Genomic DNA, 27,034 nt, shown 5'->3' with positions numbered 1-27,034 from the left:
CTAAGGTGAGGGATCTCTAAGGTGGGGGATCTCTAAGGTGAGGGATCTCTAAGGTGGGGGATCTCTAAGGTGGGGGATCTCTAAGGTGAGGGATCTCTAAGGTGAGGGATCTCTAAGGTGGGGGATCTCTAAGGTGGGGGATCTCTAAGGTGGGGGATCTCTAAGGTGAGGGATCTCTAAGGTGGGGGATCTCTAAGGTGGGGGATCTCTAAGGTGAGGGATCTTTAAGGTGGGGGATCTCTAAGGTGAGGGATCTCTAAGGTGAGGGATCTCTAAGGTGAGGGATCTCTAAGGTGAGGGATCTCTAAGGTGGGGGATCTCTAAGGTGGGGGATCTCTAAGGTGGGGGATCTCTGCCAAACATGAAGCTCCTATGTAACGTGTTCAGTGATATTACTGAAAACAAAAAGACAATATATCCTGAACTGTCCAGGTATTGTCACATTGATGAAGTATCTGGAAGCAGCAGGTCCTCAGCGGCTGAAATATGTGTCTGGTTACATGGCAGAGCACAGTAGCTTAAATCTCCACTTTTACCCCCCCCCCCCCACAAGTTATACAAAAGTATATCCAGCTTTGCCTAAAAGAGAGGAAGATTTTTGTTTCTCCTCAGACCTTCAAGGACAGACAGACCATCACAATCCCCCTTAGTCCTGATAGTACAGAAGGGAAGAGGGAGGACAGCCATGAGACAGACCGTGTTCACAGCAGAACATGAAATTAATCCTTGACGGGATTGTGGGATATGACATGGACTCCGGGTGTGACTGGACCGAGGTGTCTACAATCAATGTTCTAGTGGATCCTGGAACCCCGGCAGCCACCCATGTATGGCTGAAGGAAGACATTCAGAGAAAGGCGTGAGAGGAGCTGAGCGCCGAGATGGAGAGAATATGGAAGAGGAGGAAATCGGCAGCAACTCCTGTTGTTTGTAAGCGAGGAACAAAAGAGGCCGTGACAGAACATGTGACAGAGCATGTGACAGAGCATGTGACAGAGCATGTGACAGAACATGTGACAGAACATGTGACGGAGCATGTGACAGAACATGTGACGGAGCATGTGACAGAACATGTGACGGAGCATGTGACAGAACATGTGACGGAGCATGTGACAGAACATGTGACGGAGCATGTGACAGAACATGTGACGGAGCATGTGACAGAACATGTGACGGAGCATGTGACAGAACATGTGACGGAGCATGTGACAGAACATGTGACGGATCATGTGACGGAGCATGTGACAGAGCATGTGACAGATCATGTGACAGAGCATGTGACAGAGCATGTGACAGAGCATGTGACAGAACATGTGACAGAACATGTGAAAAGATTGAGGAAAGTTTGGAAGGAAGAAGCTGGGATGGATATGGTTGGTGCAGAAATGGGCCCTATATATATATACATCCAAACCTTGATGGCGGGATACAGATTTGAAATGTTGCTGTTGGTAAGGCAGCCTATCTCAGACTGGACAGAGATGGACGCAGGAGAGATGGATGCAGGTGAGATGGACGCAGGTGAGATGGATGCAGGAGAGATGGACGCAGGAGAGATGGATTCAGGTGAGATGGACGCAGGTGAGATGGACGCAGGTGAGATGGACGCAGGTGAGATGGATGCAGGTGAGATGGACGCAGGTGAGATGGACGCAGGTGAGATGGACGCAGGTGAGATGGACGCAGGTGAGATGGATGCAGGTGAGATGGACGCAGGTGAGATGGACGCAGGTGAGATGGACGCAGGTGAGATGGATGCAGGAGAGATGGATGCAGGTGAGATGGATGCAGGTGAGATGGACGCAGGTGAGATGGACGCAGGAGAGATGGACGCAGGTGAGATGGATGCAGGAGAGATGGACGCAGGTGAGATGGACGCAGGAGAGATGGACGCAGGTGAGATGGACGCAGGTGAGATGGATGCAGGTGAGATGGATGCAGGTGAGATGGATGCAGGTGAGATGGACGCAGGTGAGATGGATGCAGGAGAGATGGATGCAGGTGAGATGGATGCAGGTGAGATGGACGCAGGAGAGATGGATGCAGGTGAGATGGACGCAGGTGAGATGGACGCAGGAGAGATGGACGCAGGTGAGATGGACGCAGGTGAGATGGACGCAGGTGAGATGGACGCAGGTGAGATGGACGCAGGTGAGATGGACGCAGGAGAGATGGACGCAGGTGAGATGGACGCAGGTGAGATGGACGCAGGAGAGATGGACGCAGGTGAGATGGATGCAGGTGAGATGGATGCAGGTGAGATGGATGCAGGTGAGATGGATGCAGGAGAGATGGACGCAGGAGAGATGGACGCAGGTGAGATGGACGCAGGTGAGATGGACGCAGGAGAGATGGACGCAGGTGAGATGGACGCAGGAGAGATGGACGCAGGAGAGATGGACGCAGGTGAGATGGACGCAGGTGAGATGGACGCAGGTGAGATGGACGCAGGAGAGATGGACGCAGGTGAGATGGACGCAGGAGAGATGGACGCAGGTGAGATGGACGCAGGAGAGATGGACGCAGGAGAGATGGACGCAGGTGAGATGGACGCAGGTGAGATGGACGCAGGAGAGATGGACGCAGGAGAGATGGACGCAGGTGAGATGGACGCAGGTGAGATGGACGCAGGTGAGATGGACGCAGGTGAGATGGACGCAGGTGAGATGGACGCAGGAGAGATGGACGCAGGTGAGATGGACGCAGGTGAGATGGACGCAGGTGAGATGGACGCAGGTGAGATGGACGCAGGAGAGATGGACGCAGGTGAGATGGACGCAGGTGAGATGGACGCAGGTGAGATGGACGCAGGAGAGATGGACGCAGGTGAGATGGACGCAGGTGAGATGGACGCAGGTGAGATGGACGCAGGTGAGATGGACGCAGGTGAGATGGACGCAGGAGAGATGGACGCAGGTGAGATGGACGCAGGAGAGATGGACGCAGGTGAGATGGACGCAGGAGAGATGGACGCAGGAGAGATGGACGCAGGTGAGATGGACGCAGGTGAGATGGACGCAGGAGAGATGGACGCAGGAGAGATGGACGCAGGTGAGATGGACGCAGGTGAGATGGACGCAGGTGAGATGGACGCAGGTGAGATGGACGCAGGTGAGATGGACGCAGGAGAGATGGACGCAGGTGAGATGGACGCAGGTGAGATGGACGCAGGTGAGATGGACGCAGGTGAGATGGACGCAGGTGAGATGGACGCAGGAGAGATGGACGCAGGTGAGATGGACGCAGGTGAGATGGACGCAGGTGAGATGGACGCAGGTGAGATGGACGCAGTTACGGATGAAAAACAAGTGATGGAGGAAGACACCGCTGGATGTGTTGAGGTCTCCAAATTTACCAAAAAAGCACATTTTCAGGGTTACAACATAGTTATAATTGTACAGAAATCTGATTGTCGCCCGTTCTGTGTGCCGACATCTCTGGACGTGTGAAGTTAGTTTCGGTTTTATAACTTCTCTCTCGTTTCCTCAGATTTGTGTCATTTCTGTATAAGGACCTCATATGGAATCCCTCAACTATTCCCAGTTTCTGTTCTTCACGTAACTATATTGATAAGAATGGAACGTTTCATTGGTCACCCTGAGATTAGGCCACGCCCACTGAGTTCTGTATAACCGTTCTTGTCATGCATTCGACTTTCAGAGATGTATTGTGCACACTTCCGTGTCGGGGATTTACTTCTCCCAGGCCTGAGGGTGAAAATAACGAGGACAAGGGGGGCTACAGACATAGGTGGAATCCTTGCACCTCCCCCATAGGGAGTTATGACCTCAGTGTTCCACACGGAACTCCGGGATCATGCCCAGTGTGTGCAGTATGTCCGGTGTGTGCAGTATGTCCGGTGTGTGCAGTGTGTCCAGTATGTCCGGTGTGTCCGGTGTGTCCAGTGTGTCCGGTGTGTCCGGTGTGTCCAGTGTGTCCGGTATGTCCGGTATGTCCAGTATGTCCGGTGTGTCCAGTATGTCCGGTGTGTCCGGTGTGTCCGGTGTGTCCAGTGTGTCCGGTGTGTCCAGTGTGTCCGGTATGTCCAGTGTGTCCGGTGTGTCCAGTGTGTCCGGTGTGTCCAGTATGTCCGGTGTGTCCGGTGTGTCCAGTGTGTCCGGTATGTCCAGTGTGTCCGGTATGTCCAGTGTGTCTGGTATGTCCAGTGTGTCCGGTATGTCCAGTGTGTCCGGTATGTCCAGTGTGTCTGGTATGTCCAGTGTGTCCGGTGTGTCCAGTGTGTCCAGTATGTCCGGTATGTCCAGTGTGTCCGGTATGTCCAGTGTGTCCGGTGTGTCCAGTGTGTCCGGTATGTCCAGTGTGTCCGGTGTGTCCAGTGTGTCCAGTATGTCCGGTATGTCCAGTGTGTCCGGTGTGTCCAGTGTGTCCGGTATGTCCAGTATGTCCGGTATGTCCAGTGTGTCCAGTGTGTCCAGTGTGTCCGGTATGTCCAGTATGTCCGGTATGTCCAGTGTGTCCGGTATGTCCAGTATGTCCGGTGTGTCCGGTATGTCCAGTATGTCCGGTGTGTCCGGTGTGTCCAGTATGTCCAGTATGTCCGGTGTGTCCGGTGTGTCCAGTATGTCCAGTATGTCCGGTGTGTCCGGTGTGTCCAGTGTGTGCAGTGTGTCCGGTATGTCCGGTACGAGGTACGGGACGAGGAGAATTGTTCCTATTACTGATTTCATCACTTCCTGTCACTGGAGACAGAACAACGCAAAGTGCTCCGCCCATCTCCACCCTCATTGACCTCATAATCAGCCGCCAGCTCCGCCTCCTCATGTGGACCCACCTGATGTCCGGCCTCCTCCAGGAGCTCCTTCGTCTGCAGAATGGCCCGTCTCATCGATGGAGTCGCCATGGTGGTGCCGTCATCCTCATAGTATCCGATACGAAGGGGCCGCGTGCCGGAGTACACCTGAAAAATGACACCAGAGTGACCCCTTAGCAGAGATGGCGGCAACAAACACACCGCATCGTCCTGACACCGTGTCGTCCTGACACCGCATCGTCCTGACACCGCATCGTCCTGACACCGCATCGTCCTGACACCTGGCAGTGCTATGCTCTATCACAGCCTGAAGGTGGCGCCTCATCAGAGACTCCCATCCCCCACGTGGCTGAAGTATTCCCCAGAATATTACCCATAATGCTCAGTGGTTGCTGTCTGCATTACCTTCTCATTGAAGGGGATGGGGGGGATGGTGGGATCCAGCTGAAACATGTCGTCACACAGCAGGGCCCTCATGGCGATCACCAGACTCTCCACATCTCGGGCGATCGGACCCACCATCCCTGTAACTGTAAAGTGAGAGAACAGAAACAACAAACAGTCATCAGATGATACAACGGGGTTCCGGTACTTACAGTCAACTCCATTCTTGGGGTTCACTGAGGGACACAGGAACTCTGAGACTTTGGGGTTACACTGCCCCCCCCCCCCCCACAGGAAGATTGGACACTATGAAAACTATAGGCCCACCCAGGATAACCCCAAAGTTCCCAGCAAAGAGAACCAAAAGCATGATCATTAACACAGAGGAGGGGGCCCGTGTCCCCCAATGTTCCTCGATGTCCCCCAATAGACTCCAAAGTCCCCCAATGTCCCTCCATATCCCCCAATAGACTCCAAAGTCCCCCAATATCCACCAATGTCCCTCAATGTCCCCCAATGTCCTCCAATATCCCCCAATGTCCCTCAATGTCCCTCAATGTCCCTCAATGTCCCCCAATGTCCCCCAATGTCCCTCAATGTCCCTCAATGTCCCTCAATATCCCCCAATATTCCCCAACAGACTCCAATGTCCCTCAATGTCCCTAAATATCCCCCAATGTCCCTCAATGTCTCCCAATGTCCCTCAATGTCCCTCAATGTCCCTCAATGTCCCTCAATGTCCCTCAATATCCCCCAATATTCCCCAACAGACTCCAATGTCCTCCAATGTCCCTCAATGTCCTCCAATGTCCCTCAATGTCCCTCAATGTCCCTCAATGTCTCCCAATGTCCCTCAATGTCCCCCAATGTCCCCCAATATCCCCCAATAGACTCCAAGGAATGGTTTTAATGATTATAATATTGTTTTTCTCGTCTATTGGGGGGGTCACAGGAGTTCAGAGACTGTTGGGGTGTCCAAAACCAATCCAACTGAGGGGGGAGGAGGTCACCAGCACCAACAGAATCCAGAATGGCCTAAAGTATAAAGAGACACATGAAGGACCTTACACCTGAACCATAAGATGAGGCCTGAACACCCACCTGGTCTCCTCCCACACTGCAGCAGAGAGGACAGAACTCCTCCACCTCTCCATGCAGTCGCAGCACCTCCTCATGTCCACTTCCCCTGGTGTCAACATTCAGCAGACTCCAGTCCTCTTCTGGTCCTCCTCCAGACCCTGCACTTTCTGCATCCCAGCTCTGCCTCCAGCGTCTTCCCAGCAGCAGTACAAGGTAAGGGGGTGCACTGGGATGTAGGGGGGGCCTCTGGACTTGTGATGGTAGGGGTGCTCTTTGACATCTGATGTAAGGGGGGTGGGGTGCTCTGGGCATCTAGTCTAACAGATACAACTGGCCCTGTGAGGGCAACCATAATGCTGATGTGGCCTGCAATGGAAGATGACCTGTGTGAGCCATTGGGAAATGGTGGGACCAGAAGCCAGTTCCCCGAATGAGCACCATCAGGGATGACAAAGAGCCCTCCTGACAGACGCCACAGCTGCAAGGTGGACACACAACACGAGCTCCATCCAGGCAATGGATCTCCTGCTGCTGGACTGGAGCTGGAGGGACAGAAGAACAAAGTCCTGCTGGGGTGAAAGGCACAACCTGTCCCGGGTAGGAAGGAAACACCAACGTGTTCATGTGAGGACCAGAAAGGGCAAGCAGATCCGGCACTCACCTCACAGGGGTGGTGACAACAAGATACAAAGACAGTGGAATGGGGAATATCCTTCAAAGGTTCAAAACTTGGTTTCTGAGTTGCCAAGAGAACAAAATTCCGATCTCACGGAGACACCCAGTACAAGGATCTTCATCAAGACTAGGAAGCCAATGGTCCTGGAGGAAGACCACCAACACTGAGGCCTTCATGGGACTATCGGCCAAATGTTGGTCCAGGTCCATCTGCACAAAGGCCCGGATCCACCCCACAGACAATTTCCTGGGATAGAAGTTTCTTTCCCTACAAGTGAAGAGTTCCATGGGTGATGATAGTCCTTGCAGGACACGGCCTGCCTTTCAGTTTCCTGGAGATCACCGATTCAGGACCATGAAGAGGCAGGATGGTGAACTGGTCTTCACAGGGGGACTAAACCCATCGATTTACCAAAACATGGAATGCCGGGATTGCTGGCACATTTGCCTTCAACTGACTGTCAAACCATCCAATGGCCGGAGTCATCGCTGATCACATGTGCAGGACCTTGGCAACTGCAGATCATACAGAAGCCAAGATGGCGGCTTCCTTGGTTGGAAAGGACAGGAGGGTCCACCTTAGGACAGGAGATCCGGACGATTGGGTGCAGATGAATCGGATGGGTTTAGGGGTCAGGAATAGAATTGGGAGCGGAGAGTCTGACATTTCCTCTGAGGAGTATCTAGGCCCAGATGTCCCAGGTGATGAGTCGGCTCCACTGCTGACCCAACCGGACCTGTGCATGATCTGGACAGTCAGGGCCATGCTGTTCTCCAGAACCTGACCCAGCTGTCCATGAAGCAGGAGGGTCTCTAGGTATCCCACAATGACGATGGCCTGGGAGCCCAACATGGCTACCACAGGGGCCACCACCATGGCGACCACCCGAGGTGCAGAAGACAAGACACAGACGGGAAGTGCAGAGAAGCCCGGTCATGGCCGGTGTGCTGGAACAACAGGGACAGGGATGAAGGACAGACCCGGGGTGGTCCATGGGAAGTCCTCGGCCTGAACTGAGACATGGATGGCCGGATGTCTCCTTCTAGTTTGGGAACTGGGAACACCCTACTGCCAACTCCGGGGCCAGGCTGAGGTCACATGGAGATCTGCTAATGTGGGCGGGGCTGGGAGCAGCTTGTGGCCGCTGGGGACCCTCTCCTGTACCCGACGTCTGAAATGTTGGTTCCAGAAAATGGGGGCGCCCCCTAATGGAAATCTGATGGAAGGCGCCCAACAGTCCTAATCATGAGGAACTCTTAGTGCTCAGCCTGCAAAATGAGCCTTCAGAGACAAAGTCAGGCCTGGGACTGCGTGACAGTGAATATTCCACTAAGACCATGCTGTAACTGCAGAGAATCTCCGGGAACAAGCTGTAACTGCAGAGAATGTCCCAGGAACGAGCTGTAACTGCAGAGAATCTCCCAGGAACATGCTGTAACTGCAGAGAATCTCCCAGGAACATGCTGTAACTGCAGAGAATCTCCCAGGAACATGCTGTAACTGCAGAGAATCTCCCGGGAACATGCTGTAACTGCAGAGAATCTCCCAGGAACATGCTGTAACTGCAGAGAATCTCCCAGGAACATGCTGTAACTGCAGAGAATCTCCCGGGAACATGCTGTAACTGCAGAGAATCTCCCAGGAACATGCTGTAACTGCAGAGAATCTCCCAGGAACATGCTGTAACTGCAGAGAATCTCCCAGGAACGAGCTGTAACTGCAGGGAATCTCCCAGGAACGAGCTGTAACTGCAGAGAATCTCCCGGGAACGAGCTGTAACTGCAGAGCATGTCCCAAGAACATGCTGTAACTGCAGAGAATCTCCCAAGAACATGCTGTAACTGCAGAGAATCTCTCAGGAACATGCTGTAACTGCAGAGAATCTCCCAGGAACATGCTGTAACTGCAGAGAATCTCCCGGGAATGAGCTGTAACTGCAGAGAATCTCCCAGGAACATGCTGTAACTGCAGAGAATCTCCCAAGAACATGCTGTAACTGCAGAGAATCTCCCAAGAACATGCTGTAACTGCAGAGAATCTCCCGGGAACGAGCTGTAACTGCAGAGAATATCCCGGGAACATGCTGTAACTGCAGGGAATGTACCAGGAACATGCTAAACAGACATCAAAGACTCCGCCCTGAACAGACATGGGAGGCTCCGCCCTGAACAGACATCAAAGACTCCGCCCTGAACAGACATCAGAGGCTCCACCCTGAACAGACATGGGAGGCTCCACCCTGAACAGACATCAGAGGCTCCACCCTGAACAGACATGGGAGGCTCCGCCCTGAACAGACATGGGAGGCTCCGCCCTGAACAGACATGGGAGGCTCCGCCCTGAACAGACATGGGAGGCTCTGCCCTGAACAGGCATGGGAGGCTCTGCCCTGAACAAGCATGGGAGGCTCCGCCATGAACAGGCATGGGAGGCTCCGCCCTGAACAGGCATGGGAGGTTCCGCTCCGTACATACATGGGAGGCTCCGCCCCGAACAGACATGGGAGGCTCCGCCCTGAACAGACATGGGAGGCTCTGCCCTGAACAGACATGAGAGGCTCCGCCCTGAACAGACATGAGAGGCTCCGCCCTGAACAGACATGAGAGGCTCCGCCCTGCACATACATGGGATGACACAGAGGACTCACCTGACTTCTGCCCGGGGGAGCTGGACTGAACCCCGACTTTACTGCAAAACAAAGAGACCTCATCAGTGTGGAGACCCGCCCCCCGCCCCGCGTCTCATTGGCTGAGCGCAGTGTCACCCTCTTATGTATCTGTGTCCGGGGCCACTGCTATTGGCTAAGGTGATATCTTCATGTCTCCCCCCACCCTCATCCTATGTCCCCTCCCCCAGAGTCCCCCTCCCCCTATGTCCCCTCCCCCAGAGTCCCCCTCCCCCTATGTCCCCTCCCCCAGAGTCCCCCTCCTCCTATGTCCCCTCCCCCAATGCCCCCCCTGTATACAAAGGGTATGTAATGTACAGCGCAGTGTATATGATCTGTATACAGAGGGTATGTAATGTACAGCACAGTGTATATGATCTGTATACAGAGGGTATGTAATGTACAGCGCAGTGTATATGGAGATCTGTATACAGAGGGTATGTAATGTACAGGGCAGTGTATATGGAGATCTGTATACAGAGGGTATGTAATGTACAGCACAGTGTATATGGTGATCTGTATACAGAGAGTATGTAATGTACAGCGCAGTGTATATGGTGATCTGTATACAGAGGGTATGTAATGTACAGCGCAGTGTATATGGTGATCTGTATACAGAGGGTATGTAATGTACAGCGCAGTGTATATGATCTGTATACAGAGGGTATGTAATGTACAGCGCAGTGTATATGGAGATCTGTATACAGAGGGTATGTAACGTACAGCGCAGTGTATATGGTGATCTGTATACAGAGGGTATGTAATGTACAGCGCAGTGTATATGGTGATCTGTATACAGAGGGTATGTAATGTACAGCACAGTGTATATGATCTGTATACAGAGGGTATGTAATGTACAGCGCAGTGTATATGGTGATCTGTATACAGAGGGTATGTAATGTACAGCGCAGTGTATATGATCTGTATACAGAGGGTATGTAATGTACAGCGCAGTGTATATGATCTGTATACAGAGGGTATGTAACGTACAGCGCAGTGTATATGGAGATCTGTATACAGAGGGTATGTAACGTACAGCACAGTGTATATGATCTGTATACAGAGGGTATGTAATGTACAGCGCAGTGTATATGGAGATCTGTATACAGAGGGTATGTAACGTACAGCGCAGTGTATATGGTGATCTGTATACAGAGGGTATGTAATGTACAGCGCAGTGTATATGGTGATCTGTATACAGAGGGTATGTAATGTACAGCACAGTGTATATGATCTGTATACAGAGGGTATGTAATGTACAGCGCAGTGTATATGGTGATCTGTATACAGAGGGTATGTAATGTACAGCGCAGTGTATATGATCTGTATACAGAGGGTATGTAATGTACAGCGCAGTGTATATGATCTGTATACAGAGGGTATGTAACGTACAGCGCAGTGTATATGGTGATCTGTATACAGAGGGTATGTAACGTACAGCGCAGTGTATATGGTGATCTGTATACAGAGGGTATGTAACGTACAGTGCAGTGTATATGGAGATCTGTATACAGAGGGTATGTAATGTACAGTGCAGTGTATATGGAGATCTGTATACAGAGGGTATGTAATGTACAGCGCAGTGTATATGATCTGTATACAGAGAGTATGTAACGTACAGCGCAGTGTATATGGAGATCTGAATACAGAGGGTATGTAATGTACAGCGCAGTGTATATGGAGATCTGTATACAGAGGGTATGTAATGTACAGCGCAGTGTATATGATCTGTATACAGAGGGTATGTAACGTACAGCGCAGTGTATATGGAGATCTGTATACAGAGGGTATGTAATGTACAGCGCAGTGTATATGGAGATCTGTATACAGAGGGTATGTAATGTACAGCGCAGTGTATATGGAGATCTGTATACAGAGGGTATGTAACGTACAGCGCAGTGTATATGGAGATCTGTATACAGAGGGTATGTAATGTACAGCGCAGTGTATATGGAGATCTGTATACAGAGGGTATGTAACGTACAGCGCAGTGTATATGGTGATCTGTATACAGAGGGTATGTAACGTACAGCGCAGTGTATATGGTGATCTGTATACAGAGGGTATGTAATGTACAGCGCAGTGTATATGGTGATCTGTATACAGAGAGTATGTAATGTACAGCGCAGTGTATATGGTGATCTGTATACAGAGGGTATGTAATGTACAGCGCAGTGTATATGGTGATCTGTATACAGAGGGTATGTAATGTACAGGGCAGTGTATATGGTGATCTGTATACAGAGGGTATGTAATGTACAGGGCAGTGTATATGATCTGTATACAGAGAGTATGTAACGTACAGCGCAGTGTATATGATCTGTATACAGAGAGTATGTAACGTACAGCGCAGTGTATATGATCTGTATACAGAGGGTATGTAACGTACAGCGCAGTGTATATGGAGATCTGTATACAGAGGGTATGTAATGTACAGTGCAGTGTATATGATTCTGTATACAGAGGGTATGTAACGTACAGCACAGTGTATATGGAGATCTGTATACAGAGAGTATGTAACGTACAGCGCAGTGTATATGGTGATCTGTATACAGAGGGTATGTAACGTACAGCGCAGTGTATATGGTGATCTGTATACAGAGGGTATGTAATGTACAGCGCAGTGTATATGGTGATCTGTATACAGAGGGTATGTAATGTACAGCGCAGTGTATATGGAGATCTGTATACAGAGGGTATGTAATGTACAGCGCAGTGTATATGGTGATCTGTACACAAAGAGTATGTAATGTACAGCGCAGTGTATATGGTGATCTGTATACAGAGGGTATGTAATGTACAGTGCAGTGTATATGGTGATCTGTATACAGAGGGTATGTAATGTACAGCACAGTGTATATGATCTGTATACAGAGGGTATGTAACGTACAGCGCAGTGTATATGGTGATCTGTATACAGAGGGTATGTAACGTACAGCACAGTGTATATGGTGATCTGTATACAGAGGGTATGTAATGTACAGCGCAGTGTATATGGTGATCTGTATACAGAGGGTATGTAACGTACAGCGCAGTGTATATGATCTGTATACAGAGGGTATGTAACGTACAGCACAGTGTATATGGTGATCTGTATACAGAGGGTATGTAACGTACAGCGCAGTGTATATGGTGATCTGTATACAGAGGGTATGTAATGTACAGCACAGTGTTATGGTGATCTGTATACAGAGGTATGTAATGTACAGCGCAGTATATATGGTGATCTGTATACAGAGGGGTATGTAATGTACAGCGCAGTGTATATGATCTGTATACAGAGGGTATGTAACGTACAGCGCAGTGTATATGGTGATCTGTATACAGAGGGTATGTAACGTACAGCGCAGTGTATATGATCTGTATACAGAAGGTATGTAACGTACAGCGCAGTGTACAGGACGCTATGACTCACCTGAGTCGGTTTCCGGTCGGTTTTAGCGCACAGATTCCGCAGAACGCGGCGGGGAAGCGGAGACTCCCTCCAATGTCAGAGCCAAAGCCGAGAATTGAACCTCTTCCTGCGATGAGGGCCCCCTCCCCCCTGAGGAGCCCCCGGGGGTCTTCTTGTGGTTGAGGGGGTTCAGGGTCTGCCCGAAGATGGGGTTGCTGCAGTCGTAGCTGTGGAGAGAGAGGCACCCCGTTATCTGCACCCCGAGATCTGAGACACGGTAACACCCCTCCCAATGGCACCCCCCCATTGTCCACTGACTGGGACTGGGACTAAGGGAACACTTGGGGGAGGGGCAAACTAGAAACACTGGGGGGGTAGAGGCAAACTAGAACACTGGGGGGGTAGGGGCAAACTAGAACACTGGGGGGGAGGGGTAGAGGCAAACTAGAACATGGGGGGGAAACTAGAATACTGGGGGGGGGGGAGGAACAAACTAGAACACTGGGGGGGAAACTAGAACACTGAGAACACAGGGGGGGAGCAAACTAGACCACTGAGGAGGGGGTAGGGGAAAACTAGAACACTGGGGGGGGGGGGGGAGGAGCAGACTAGAACACTGGGGGGGCAAACTAGAACACTGGGGGGGGGGAACAAACTAGAACACTGGGGGGGGGAGCAAACTAAAACACTGAGGGGGGGTAGGGGCAAACTAGAACACTGGAGGGGGGGACGACGACAAACTAGAACACTGGGGGAGTAGGGGCAAACTAGAACACTGGGGGGAGGAGCAATCTAGAACACTGAGGGGGGGGGCAAACCAGAACACTGTGCGTAGGGGGGCAAACTAGAAAACTGTGGGGGGAGGGGCAAACTACAATACTGGGGGAGGGGCAAACTAGAACACTGGGGGGGGGTAGGGGCAAACTAGAACACGGGGGGGGGAACAAACTAGAACACTGGGGGGGGAGGGGTAGAGGCAAACTAGAACGTGGGGGGGAAACTAGAACACTGGGGGGGGGGGGCAAACTAGAACACTGAGGAGGAAGTGAGGGCGAACTAGAACACTGAGGGGGGAGAAACTAGAACACTGATAACACGGGGGGGGGGGGGGAGCAAACTAGACCACTGAGGAGGGGGGGGGGTAAAGGCAAACTAGAACACAGGGGGGGGAAACTAGAACACTGGGGGGAGGCAAACCAGAACAGTGAGGAGGGGGTAGGGGCAAACTAGAACACTGGAGGGAGGAGGAGCAGACTAGAACACTGGGGGGGCAACTAGAACACTGGGGGGAGGAGCAAATTAGAACACTGGGGGGGGGAGGAAACTAGAACACTGGGGGGGGGGGTGTAGGGGCAAACTAGAACACTGGGGGGGGGGGGTAGAGGCAAACTAGAACACTGGGGGGGGGGGGGGGTAGAGGCAAACTAGAACACTGGAGGGGGGGGGAAAAACTATAACACTGGGGGGGAAGGGGCAAACTAGAACACTGGGGGGGGAGGAGCAAACTATAACACTGGGGGGGAGGAGCAATCTAGAACACTGGGGGGGGGCAAACCAGACACTCTGGGTGCACTGGAGGAGCAAACTAGAACACTGGGAGGGGGGGGGGGGCAGACTAGAAAACTGTGGGGGGAGGGGCAAACTAAAATTACTGGGGGGAGGAGCAAACTAGAACACTGGGGAGGGGCAAACTAGAACACTGGGGGGAAAGGCGAGCTAGAACACTTGGGGGGGGAGACTAGAACACTGGGGGGGGCAAAGTAGACCACGGGGTAGGGGGTTAGAGGCAAACTAGAACACTGGGGGGGGGGGGGGTTAGAGGCAAACTAGAACACCGGAGGGGAGGGGGGAAGGAACAAACTAGAACACTGGGGGGGGGGAGCAATCTAGAACACTGGGGGGGTAGGGGCAAACTAGAAACACTGGGGGGGGAGGAGCAATCTAGAACACTGGGGGCGGGGGGCAAACCAGAACACTCTGGGTGCAGTGGAGGAGCAAACTAGAACACTGGGGGGGGGGGGAAACTAGAAAACTGTGGGGGGAGGGGCAAACTACAATACTGGGGGGAGAAGCAAACTAGAGCACTGGGAGGGGCAAACTAGAACATTGGGGGGAAGGGCGAGCTAGAACACTGGTGGGGGAAGGGCAAACTAGATTACTTGGGGGGGGGGGCAAACTAGACCATGGGGGGGGGGGGGGTTAGGGGAAAACTAGAACACTGGGGGGGGGGGGTAGAGGCAAAATAGAACACTGGAGGGGGGGGGAGGAACAAACTAGAACACTGGGGAGGGTGTAGGGGCACACTAGAACACTGGGGGGAGGAGCAATCTAGAACACTGGGGGGGTAGGGGCAAACCAGAACACTGGGGGGACTAGAAAACTGTGGGGGGAAGGGCAAACTAGAACACTGGGGGGGAAGGGCGAGGTAGAACACTGGTGGGGAAGGGCAAACTAGAACACTTGGGGGGGGGGGGACTAAAGCACTGGGGGGGCAAACTAGACCACGGGGGCGGGGAAAACTAGAACACTGGGAGGGGGAGGGGCAACCTAGAACACAGGGAGGGGTTAGGGGGGGGGCAGATTCTATTATCAAAATGTGCAAAAATATTGTCTTAATTGCTCAGCCAGTCTGCCCTCTGCTGGCCATGGGGGGACCAATCCCATCATTCCCTGGAGGGACCAATCCTATCATTCATTGGAGGGACCAATCCCGTCATTCATTGGGGGGACCAATCCCGTCATTCATTGGGGGACCAATCCCGTCATTCATTGGGGGGGCCAATCCCATCATTTACTGGGGGGACCAATCCCAATCATTCCATGGGGGAGCCAATCCCGTCATTCCCTGGGGGGACCAATCCCATCATTCATTGGAGGGACCAATCCCGTCATTCCCTGGGAGGACCAATCCCATCATTCATTGGAGGGACCAATCCCGTCATTCCCTGGGGGGACCAATCCGTCATTCCCTGGGGGGACCAATCCCGTCATTCATTGGAGGGACCAATCCCGTCATTCCCTGGGGGGACCAATCCCATCATTCATTGGAGGGGACCAATCCCGTCATTCCCTGGGGGGACCAATCCCGTCATTCCCTGGGGGGACCAATCCTGTCATTCCCTGGGGGACCAATCCTGTCATTCCCTGGGGAGATCACATTGCAGGGGATTCCCACTCTGAGGACAGAATTCAGGAGATCACATTGCAGGGGATTCCCACTCTGAGGACAGAATTCAGGAGATCACATTGCAGGGGATTCCCACTCTGAGGACAGAATTCAGGAGATCACATTGCAGGGGATTCCCACTCTGAGGACAGAATTCAGGAGATCACATTGCAGGGGATTCCCACTCCGAGGACAGAATTCAGGAGATCACATTGCAGGGGATTCCCACTCCGAGGACAGAATTCAGGAGATCACATTGCAGGGGATTCCCACTCCGAGGACAGAATTCAGGAGATCACATTGCAGGGGATTCCCACTCTGAGGACAGAATTCAGGAGATCACATTGCAGGGGATTCCCACTCTGAGGACAGAATTCAGGAGATCACATTGCAGGGGATTCCCACTCTGAGGACAGAATTCAGGAGATCTCATTGTATGATTTGTATGTATTTGTCTCGCACGGCTGAACAGAAGTATTTGAACCCCTGAGAAGCTCCGTGTTCATATTTGGTACAGAAGCCTTTGTCTGCAATTACAGAGGTCAGACGGTTCCTGTAGTCCTTGGCCAGGTTTGCACTGCAACAGGGATTTTGGCCGACTCCTCCACACCGATCTCCTCTAGATCTGTCAGGTTTCGGGGCTGTCGCTGAGCAACACGGAGTTTCAGCTCCCTCCAAAGATGTTCTATTGGATTTAGGTGTGGAGACTGGCTAGGCCACTCCAGAACCTCGATATGCTTCTTACGGGGCCACTCCTTGGTTCTCCTGGCTGTGTGCTTCATGTCGTTGTCATGTTGGAGGACCCAGCCACGACCCGTCTTCAATGCTCTGACTGAGGGAAGGAGGTTGTTGCTGAAAATCTCACAATAAATGGCCCCATTCATCCTCTCCTTAATACAGTGCAGTCGTCCTGTCCCCTTCGCAGAAAAGCACCCCCAAAGCATGATGTTACCACCCCCATGCTTCACAGTAGGGATGGTGTTCTTGGGATGCAGCTCATCCTTCTATTTCCTCCAAACACAACGAGTGAAGTTTAGACAAGTTCTACTTTGGTCTCATCTGACCACATGACTTCCTCCATGCCTCCTCTGACCACATGACTTTCTCCCATGCCTCCTCTGACCACATGACTTCCTCCCATGCCTCCTCTGACCACATGACTTCCTCCCATGCCTCCTCTGACCACATGACTTCCTCCCATGCCTCCTCTGGATCATCCAGATGGTCATTGGCAACCTTCAGACGGGCCTGGACATGTGATGACTGGAGCCGGGGAACCTTCAGACGGGCCTGGACATGTGATGACTTGAGCAGGGGAACCTTCAGACGGGCCTGGACATGTGATGACTTGAGCAGGGGAACCTTCAGACGGGCCTGGACATGTGATGACTGGAGCCGGGGAACCTTCAGACGGGCCTGGACATGTGATGACTGGAGCCGGGGAACCTTCAGACGGGCCTGGACATGTGATGACTGGAGCAGGGGAACCTTCAGACGGGCCTGGACATGTGATGACTGGAGCCGGGGAACCTTCAGACGGCCTGGACATGTGATGACTGGAGCCGGGGAACCTTCAGACGGGCCTGGACATGTGATGACTGGAGCAGGGGAACCTTTCAGACGGGCCTGGACATGTGATGACTTGAGCAGGGGAAACCTTCAGACGGGCCTGGACATGTGATGACTTGAGCAGGGGAACCTTCAGACGGGCCTGGACATGTGATGACTGGAGCCGGGGAACCTTCAGACGGGCCTGGACACGTGATGACTGGAGCAGGGGAACCTTCCGTGCAATGCATGATTGGAAACCATGACGGCGTAGTGTTCTACCGACAGTGACCTTTGAAACTGTGGCCCCGGCTCTCTTCATGTCATTGACCAGCTCCTCCCTTGTAGTTCTGGGCTGATTCCTCACCTTTCTTCTCATCAGTGATCCCCCACGAGGGGACATCTTGCATGGAGCCCCAGTCCGAGGGAGACTGACAGTCGTCTTCAGCCTCTTCCATTCTCTAATAATGGCTCCACAGTTGATCTATTCTCACCAAGCTGCTTGGCAATTGCCCGTAGCCCTTTCCAGCCTTGTGGAGGTCCACAATTTTGTGTCTGGTGTCTTTGGACAGCTCTTTAGTCTTGCCCATGGTAGTAGTTGGCGTCTGACTGACTGTGGGGGTGGACAGGTGTCTATAGAGCTCAGACAGGTGCTACTAAGTGAGATGAATGAGTGGAGTAGAGGGGGACTTTGTAAAGGCGCAGTAACAGGTCTTTGAGAGCCAGAATTCTTGCTGCTTCTCAGGGGTTCAAATCCTTCTGTTCAGCCGTGCGAGACAAATACATTCTTTACAAATCATACAATGGGATCTCCTGAATTCTGTCCTCAGAATGGGAATCCCCTGCAATGTGATCTCCTGAATTCTGTCCTCAGAGTGGGAATCCCCTGCAATGTGATCTCCTGAATTCTGTCCTCAGAGTGGGAATCCCCTGCAATGTGATCTCCTGAATTCTGTCCTCAGAGTGGGAATCCCCTGCAATGTGACCTCCTGAATTCTGTCCTCAGAGTGGGAATCCCCTGCAATGTGACCTCCTGAATTCTGTCCTCAGAGTGGGAATCCCCTGCAATGTGACTTCCTGAATTCTGTCCTCAGAGTGGGAATCCCCTCCAATGTGACCTCCTGAATTCTGTCCTCAGAGTGGGAATCCCCTGCAATGTGAATGTCAGACCCTCCATGATGGAGAAGTGGGAGAATGTGCAGAATCGCAGGGGGTTCACATACTTCTGTTCCTCACTGTATCTATATATATATAAAATTGTCCAACACTCTACACTGTGATATAATCATAGAAAATAGTGCAGCTAAAAACATCATAAATCCAAAAAACCGTACAAAACACATCGATCAGATCAATATAGTGCCAGACAGTGCGCACTGAGCTCCTCTCCAAGGCCTCTTTAACCCCTCACATACCAGACACTTCTACCCCCTTCCTGCCTACAGGGCACTGTCACCCCCTTCCTGCCTACCGGGCACTTCTACCCCCTTCCTGCCCACCAGGCACTTCTACCCCCTTCCTGCCTACCGGACACTTCTACCCCCTTCCTGCCTACAGAGCACTTCTACCCCCTTCCTGCCTACAGGACACTTCTACCCCCTTCCTGCCTACAGGGCATTTCTACCCCCTTCCTGCCTACCGGGCACTTCTACCCCCTTCTTGCCCACCAGGCACTTCTACCCCCTTCCTGCCTACAGGGCACTGTCACCCCCTTCCTGCCTACCGGGCACTTCTACCCCCTTCCTGCCCACCAGGCACTTCTACCCCCTTCCTGCCTACCGGACACTTCTACCCCCTTCCTGCCTACAGAGCACTTCTACCCCTTCCTGCCTACCGGACACTTCTACCCCCTTCCTGCCTACAGGACACTTCTACCCCCTTCCTGCCTACAAGGGCATTTCTACCCCCTTCCTGCCTACCGGGCACTTCTACCCCCTTCTTGCCCATCGGGCACTTCTACCCCCTTCCTGCCTACCGGACACTTCTACCCCCTTCCTGCCTACCGGACACTTCTACCCCTTCCTGCCTACAGAGCACTTCTACCCCCTTCCTGCCTACCGGGCACTTCTACCCCCTTCCTGCCCACTGGGCACTTCTACCCCCTTCTTGCCTATAGGGCATTTCTACCCCCTTCCTGCCTACCGGGCACTTCTACCCCCTTCCTGCCTACCGGGCACTTCTACCCCCTTCCTGCCTACAGGGCACTTCTACCCCCTTCCTGCCTATAGGGCATTTCTACCCCCTTCCTGCCTACCGGGCACTTCTACCCCCTTCCTGCCTACCGGACACTTCTACCCCCTTCCTGCCTACAGGGCACTTCTACCCCCTTCCTGCCTACCGGACACTTCTACCCCCTTCCTGCCTACCGGGCACTTCTACCCCCTTCCTGCCCACCAGGCACTTCTACCCCCTTCCTGCCTACCGGACACTTCTACCCCCTTCCTGCCTACAGAGCACTTCTACCCCTTCCTGCCTACCGGACACTTCTACCCCCTTCCTGCCTACAGGACACTTCTACCCCCTTCCTGCCTACAGGGCATTTCTACCCCCTTCCTGCCTACCGGGCACTTCTACCCCCTTCTTGCCCATCGGGCACTTCTACCCCCTTCCTGCCTACCGGACACTTCTACCCCCTTCCTGCCTACCGGACACTTCTACCCCCTTCCTGCCTACAGAGCACTTCTACCCCCTTCCTGCCTACCGGGCACTTCTACCCCCTTCCTGCCTACCGGGCACTTCTACCCCCTTCCTGCCTACAGGGCACTTCTACCCCCTTCCTGCCTATAGGGCATTTCTACCCCCTTCCTGCCTACCGGGCACTTCTACCCCCTTCCTGCCTACAGGGCACTTCTACCCCCTTCCTGCCTACCGGACACTTCTACCCCCTTCCTGCCCATCGGGCACTTCTACCCCCTTCCTGCCTACCGGACACTTCTACCCCCTTCCTGCCTACAGGGCACTTCTACCCCCTTCCTGCCTACCGGACACTTCTACCCCCTTCCTGCCTACAGGGCACTTCAACCCCCTTCCTGCCCACAGGGCACTTCTACACCCTTCCTGCCTACCGGGCACTTCTACCCCCTTCCTGCATACCGGACACTTCTACCCCCATCTTGCCTACAGGACACCACCCCCCTAGATCAGATCCCCACAGGAGCTTGGCTGAGCCCCCGCCAGACGGTCCAGATGCGGGCCATGCTAGCGGACCGGGTCGTGGCCTTCTCGGCCGCACCGGGCCGCCCTGGGTTGGCCCTCCACCATGTGGAGACCCACAGTCAGAAACCCATCCAGCAGGCCCCATACCGAGTCCCCTAATCCGTGAATGCGGCCATCCGGGCCGAACTCTCCGAGATGCTCCAGCTGGGCATCATCCGACCCTCCCGCAGTCCTTGGGCCTCCCCGGTGGTGCTCGTTCTAAAGAAGGATGGGACCACCCGCTTTTGCGTGGACTACTGGAGGTTGAATGACTACACTGTCAATGACGCCTACCCCATGCCCTCCATAGACGATCTGCTGGACCGTCTAGCCGGGGCCCGATACGTTAGCACCCTAGACCTCAGCAAGGGCTACTGGCAAATCGCCCTCAGGAAGGAGGGCATTGAGCGCTCCGCCTTTATTACCCCGTTCGGCCTGTACGAATTCCTCGTCATGCCCTTCGGCATGAAAATCGCCCCCGCCACCTTTCAACGGGTCGTGGACCAGCTACTAGAGGGATGCCAAGAGTTCACGTGCGCCTACCTAGATGACATAGCCATCTTCAGCGACACGTGGGAGGAGCACCTGGCCCACGTGGGGGCCATCCTAGACCGCATCTACAGGGCCGGGCTGACAGTGAGACCAGACAAATGCCAGTTGGGGATGGCTGAGGTACAGTACCTCGGGCACCGAGTAGGGGGGGGGGGGGACACTGAAACCTGAGCCAGCCAAGGTCCAAGCCATTTATGACTGGCCCACCCCCCAGACCAAGAAGCAAGTGATGGCCTTCCTCGGCACCACCGGCTATTACCGTAAATTTGTACTGAATTTCAGCTCCACAGCCCAGCCCCCGACCGACCTGACCCGGAAGAACAGTCCCCGGATGGTGACTTGGACCTCGGCCTGTGAATCCTCCTTCCGTGCCGTCAAATCCGCCCTGGCAAGCAACCCCGTCCTGGCCACCCCTGACCACAACAGACGCTTCCTCGTGCAGACAGACGCCTCCACCTACGGCCTAGGGGCCGTCCTCAGCCAAGTCAATGAGGCTGGGAGGAATATCCCGTCGCCTTCCTCAGCCGCAAACTACTGGACCGGGAAGGTGCCTACGCTACGGTGGAGAAGGGGTGTCTGGCCATAGTCTGGGCCCTAAAGAAACTACAGCCCTACCTGTACGGCCGGGAGTTCACCATCGTCACCAACCACAACCCCCTCACATGGCTGAACCGGGGGTCCGGGGACAACGGGCGCCTCCTTAGGTGGAGCCTCGCCCTCCAGCCCTACAATTTCACCATTCGATATAGACGGGGAAGCCAACACCAAAATGCAGAAGGCCTTTCCCGCCAACAAGACCCACAGTAGCTAAGTCAGGGGCCCACAAGGTTGGGTCCCCCCTTGTAGGCACTTGTGAAATGGAAGGGGGAGGAGTGTCACAGCTGCTTCCCCTGCTTCCCCTTCAGGATGACCTTCCCCCCGCAGCTCTTTGAAGCCGAGCCACGCAGGACGAGAGCCGTGGCCCCTCGCACCTCTGCCACTATCTTGTCCCCATCCGGCGAGGCCAGAGGAGACGGGATAGCGAGGTTCACACTTCTCTACGGAGATCTCTTGCAGAGATGAGAGGGATCACGGCAACAAGCTGACACCGCACGATCCCTGTCATCCGCAGCGCGGGCACGAGATCTTCCTGCGCATGCGGATGTCCCTGGACAAAAGTTGCGCTCACGAGAAGCACGGCCCGTGTCCAGGGAATGTGCCTCGTTGCCGAGTGACGAGGCACGCCACCCCGACCCGCCCCCAGTTACCAGGACGACTGGAGAGCGTCCTGCATCAGCTTAAGAGGCTGATGCCGGGCTCTCCGGTTGTTCATTCCGCTGTGCAGTCACGGAGGGAGCCCCAGCTGCGGCGGGACCCTCGTAACTAGATTCTGCCTGAAATTCTGAAGGACCCTCTGCACACTGGTATATACCCTTTCAAGCAGACTCTGCAATAAATGGGGACATTTGGGTCACACATATTGCAATACATGCTTAAGCTGCCAACTGCGTCAAAGTAATCCCTCTCTGGCCAGTCCCTACTCTGCTCTGCCTCTCTGGCCAGTCCCTACTCTGCTCTGCCTCTCTGGCCAGTCCTACTCTGCTCTGCCTCTCTGGCCAGTCCCTACTCTGCTCTGCCTCTCTGGCCAGTCCCTACTCTGCTCTGCCTACGCAAATGCTACTGTGGACACAATGCTAACATAGGGGAAAAGACAGAATGGGGAGAGCTACAAGGTTCAGGTCTGGCTACTGACCCAACAATACAACAAACAAGAGATCCCTGTGCTCAAATCCCAACAGCTAGTGCATGCATTTATCCATCAGGTGCTAAAGGGGTGTAACCACATATTAACACCAGAAACTCTGAAGGACCCTCTGCACACTGGTATATACTTGCACTTGCGTAGGCAGAGCAGAGTAGGGACTGGCCAGAGAGGGATGAATTTGACGCAGCTGGCAGCTTAAACATGTATTGCCATATGTGTGAACTAAATGTCCCCATTTATTGCAGAGTCTGCTGGGAAGGGTATATAGCCGTGTGCAGAGGGTCCTTCAGAATTTCTAGAGTTAATATGTAGTTACACCCCTTTAGCACCTGATGGATAAATGCATGCACTAGCTGTTGGGATTTGGGCACAGGGATCTCTTGTTTGTTAGATTCTGCCTGAGACCCCCAAGGCTAGGGGGGAGATCGCCCACACCTGCCCGAGACCCCAGCGGAGGGGAGATTACCTGCCAGCTGCTTGAGACCCCCAAGCCTAGGAGGAGATTGCCTGCCAGCCTGTCGGAGACCCCCAAGCCTAGGGGGAGATTGCCTGCCAGCCTGCCGGACACCCCCAAGCCTAGGGGGAGATTGCCTGCTGCCTGAGCCCCCCAAGCCTAGGGGGAGATTGCCTGCCAGACCGCCGAAGACCCCCAGCCTAGGGGTAGATTGCCTGCTGCCTGAGCCCCCCAAGCCTAGGGGGAGATTGCCTGCCAGCCCGCCGAAGACCCCCAGCCTAGGGGTAGATTGCCTGCTGCCTGAGCCCCCCAAGCCTAGGGGGAGATTGCCTGCTGCCTGAGCCCCCCAAGCCTAGGGGGAGATTGCCTGCCAGCCCGCCAGAGACCCCCAAGCCTAGGGGGAGATTGCCTGCTGCCTGAGACCCCAGTCCAAAGGGGGGAGACCGCACAAGCCAGCCTGCCGGAGACCCCCTGCCTAGGGGGAGATTGCCTGCCAGCCTGCCGGAGACCCCCAAGCCTAGGGGGAGATTGCCTGCTGCCTGAGACCCCAGTCCAAAGGGGGGAGACCGCACAAGCCAGCCTGCCTGAGGCCGCAGTCCAAAGGGGGGAGACCGCACAAGCCAGCCCGCTGGAGACCCCCTGCCTAGGGGTAGATTGCCTGCTGCCTGAGACCCAAGTCCAAAGGGGGGAGACCGTACAAGCCAGCCTGCCTGAGGCCCCAGCGAAGGGGGGGAGATTGCCTGCCTGCTGCCTGAGACCCCCAGCCCCAAAGGGAGAGACTCCTCGCCTGTCTCGGACCTCCAACAGGTACCTGTGTCTTACTTTCTTATCCCTGGGAGATCGGACACCCTGCGGATCTGGGGGCACATGCTTTCCTCTGTGTTACCTGAACTGTCCCTGTGATGACCCCCACCCCCCCTGGATTACAATCTGCTACAGAGACTGGACTACGAGTGTTATAGCCCCTCCTTGCTGCCCCCCTACTGGCGAGATCACCCTCCCTGCCATTTTCCCATTGAGTGACTGTCGTTTTTTTGTCTCAATAAAGCTTTGTGCATTTGCCATCTACTCTGTGTGTTCTGTCCTGCCGACCTCCATCACAGTCCATTGTTCGTCCAATAAATCGTGCTTCAAAAAACGTCCATTCAGAGAGAAAACGTGAGAATTGTGATGGTGTCTACACACTTGTCCTCAGTGGCTAGATTGCCCCTCATCTCCTTTTAGCGGCCCTCTGAGCCCCCTCATCTCCTTTTAGCGGCCCTCTGGGCCCCCTCACCTCCTTTTAGCGGCCCTCTGAGCCCCCTCATCTCCTTTTAGCGGCCCTCTGGGCCCCCACACCTCCTTTTAGCGGCCCTCTGGGCCCCCTCACCTCCTTTTAGCGGCCCTCTGGGCCTCCTCACCTCCTTTTAGCGGCCCTCTTGGCCCCCTCACCTCCTTTTAGCGGCCCTCTGGGCCCCCTCACCTCCTTTTAGTGGCCCTCTGGGCCCCCTCACCTCCTTTTAGCGGCCCTCTGGGCCCCCTCACCTCCTTTTAGCGGCCCTCTGGGCCCCCTCACCTCCTTTTAGTGGCCCTCTGGGCCCCCTCACTTTCAGGATCACTCCAGGATCCTTTACAGGCAATAGCTGGTAGTAGATGTTACCCCCCTGTGATCCCCCCTCTCTGGTGGCTCTCACGGTTCTCCAGTCCTCTCCCGATATATAACAGACTCCCCCATACAGGCCGCGGTGAGAGACAGAAGATCCTCCATATTGTAGTCATTTACAATTAATAGCCGCTCACTTGTACAGCATTGGAACCTCATGCTAGAGTGTACTGCATGGGTTAGGAAAATGGGTGTCCTAAGATGGCGTCCACGCTGGATGTGCGTCACCGCGTACCAACGCATTGCGTCACTAGAATCGCGTGACTTCCTCAGGGTAATCATGACAGGTCAGACCACCAGAGCCGGCCTCAGGGCACTATGGGGCCTCCAGCCAATGAATGGTCGTGTCAGAGATCGCTATGGGGCCTCCAGCCAATGAATGGGTGTGTCAGAGATCGCTATGGGGCCTCCAACCAATGAATGGGTGTGCCAGAGATCGCTATGGGGCCTCCAACCAATGAATGGTCGTGTCAGAGATCGCTATGGGGCCTCCAGCCAATGAATGGTCGTGTCAGAGATCGCTATGGGGCCTCCAGCCAATGAATGGTCGTGTCAGAGATCGCTATGGGGCCTCCAGCCAATGAATGGTCGTGTCAGAGATCACTATGGGGCCTCCAGCCAATGAATGGTCGTGTCAGAGATCGCTATGGGGCCTCCAGCCAATGAATGGTCGTGTCAGAGATCGCTATGGGGCCTCCAGCCAATGAATGGTCGTGTCAGAGATCACTATGGGGCCTCCAGCCAATGAATGGTCGTGTCAGAGATCGCTATGGGGCCTCCAGCCAATGAATGGTCGTGTCAGAGATCGCTATGGGGCCTCCAGCCAATGAATGGTCGTGTCAGAGATCGCTATGGGGCCTCCAGCCAATGAATGGTCGTGTCAGAGATCGCTATGGGGCCTCCAGCCAATGAATGGTTGTGTCAGAGATCACTATGGGGCCTCCAGCCAATGAATGGTCGTGTCAGAGATCGCTATGGGGCCTCCAGCCAATGAATGGTCATGTCAGAGATCGCTATGGGGCCTCCAGCCAATGAATGGTCATGTCAGAGATCACTATGGGGCCTCCAACCAATGAATGGTTGTGTCAGAGATCGCTATGGGGCCTCCAACCAATGAATGGGTGTGTCAGAGATCACTATGGGGCCTCCAACTAATGAATGGGTGTGTCAGAGATCACTATGGGGCCTCCAGCCAATGAATGGTCGTGTCAGGGATCACTATGGGGCCTCCAGCCAATGAATGGTTCTATGTCAGATATGATTGGTGGACAATCTCCGCCCGGGCAGCTCTTACTTCAGCATGGACTGAGGCACGTTGGTCTTCACGAAGGGGACGGCTCCATGTTTCTTCAGCACCTGAACAATGATGGCGTCCTCTGCAACCGGCTGATCCAGATTCTTCATCAGCCCCAGCGTGGTGTCATGTCCCTGAGGAACCAGAACAGAATCAGGGGGAGGGGAACCACTCATACCGCAGAGAATCCTTCCCATCACCTAATGACAGCCAATGCTGACCCTGCAGTGTGCCCCCTGGTGGATTCCTATCTTTATACCCCATCCTCCTGCCCCCCAATAAATGCCCCCCATGTCGGGTCCCGTGTCATGCGCCTGTCCTCTCTGAGCTCCCACTTCATCATAGACTGGAGGGAAGACGGTTCATCTTGGACCCGATCCTGGAGCTCCAGAGAAGAACCAAAGGAACCCAACATTGAATCTTCCATCACAGAGATCCATCAGATATACAACCCCTCCCCCCGACATGT

General features: G+C 54.0%; 1 protein-coding gene across 1 annotated transcript in view; it reads right to left on the bottom strand.

The window, feature by feature from the left end:
* The window catches only part of LOC149436249 (fatty-acid amide hydrolase 1-like), a gene marked incomplete at its 5' end in the record, with an annotated part of 43,067 nt that extends 16,368 nt beyond the window's left edge, over positions 1 to 26,699 (bottom strand). Inside the window, 6 exon segments of the mRNA XM_089661816.1 lie at positions 4,793 to 4,918; positions 5,177 to 5,301; positions 9,559 to 9,599; positions 12,992 to 13,115; positions 13,118 to 13,197; positions 26,566 to 26,699. Of these exon segments, the coding sequence (XP_089517942.1) occupies positions 4,793 to 4,918; positions 5,177 to 5,301; positions 9,559 to 9,599; positions 12,992 to 13,115; positions 13,118 to 13,197; positions 26,566 to 26,699 (630 nt within the window).
* Positions 26,700 to 27,034: the final 335 nt, after the last annotated feature.

Source organism: Staurois parvus, unplaced genomic scaffold, assembly GCF_062004578.1.
Source record: "Staurois parvus isolate SC_StPar_1 unplaced genomic scaffold, SC_StPar_1.0 ptg001392l, whole genome shotgun sequence".
NCBI lineage: Eukaryota > Metazoa > Chordata > Amphibia > Anura > Ranidae > Staurois > Staurois parvus.
This window is presented reverse-complemented; position numbering and strand designations above follow the sequence as displayed.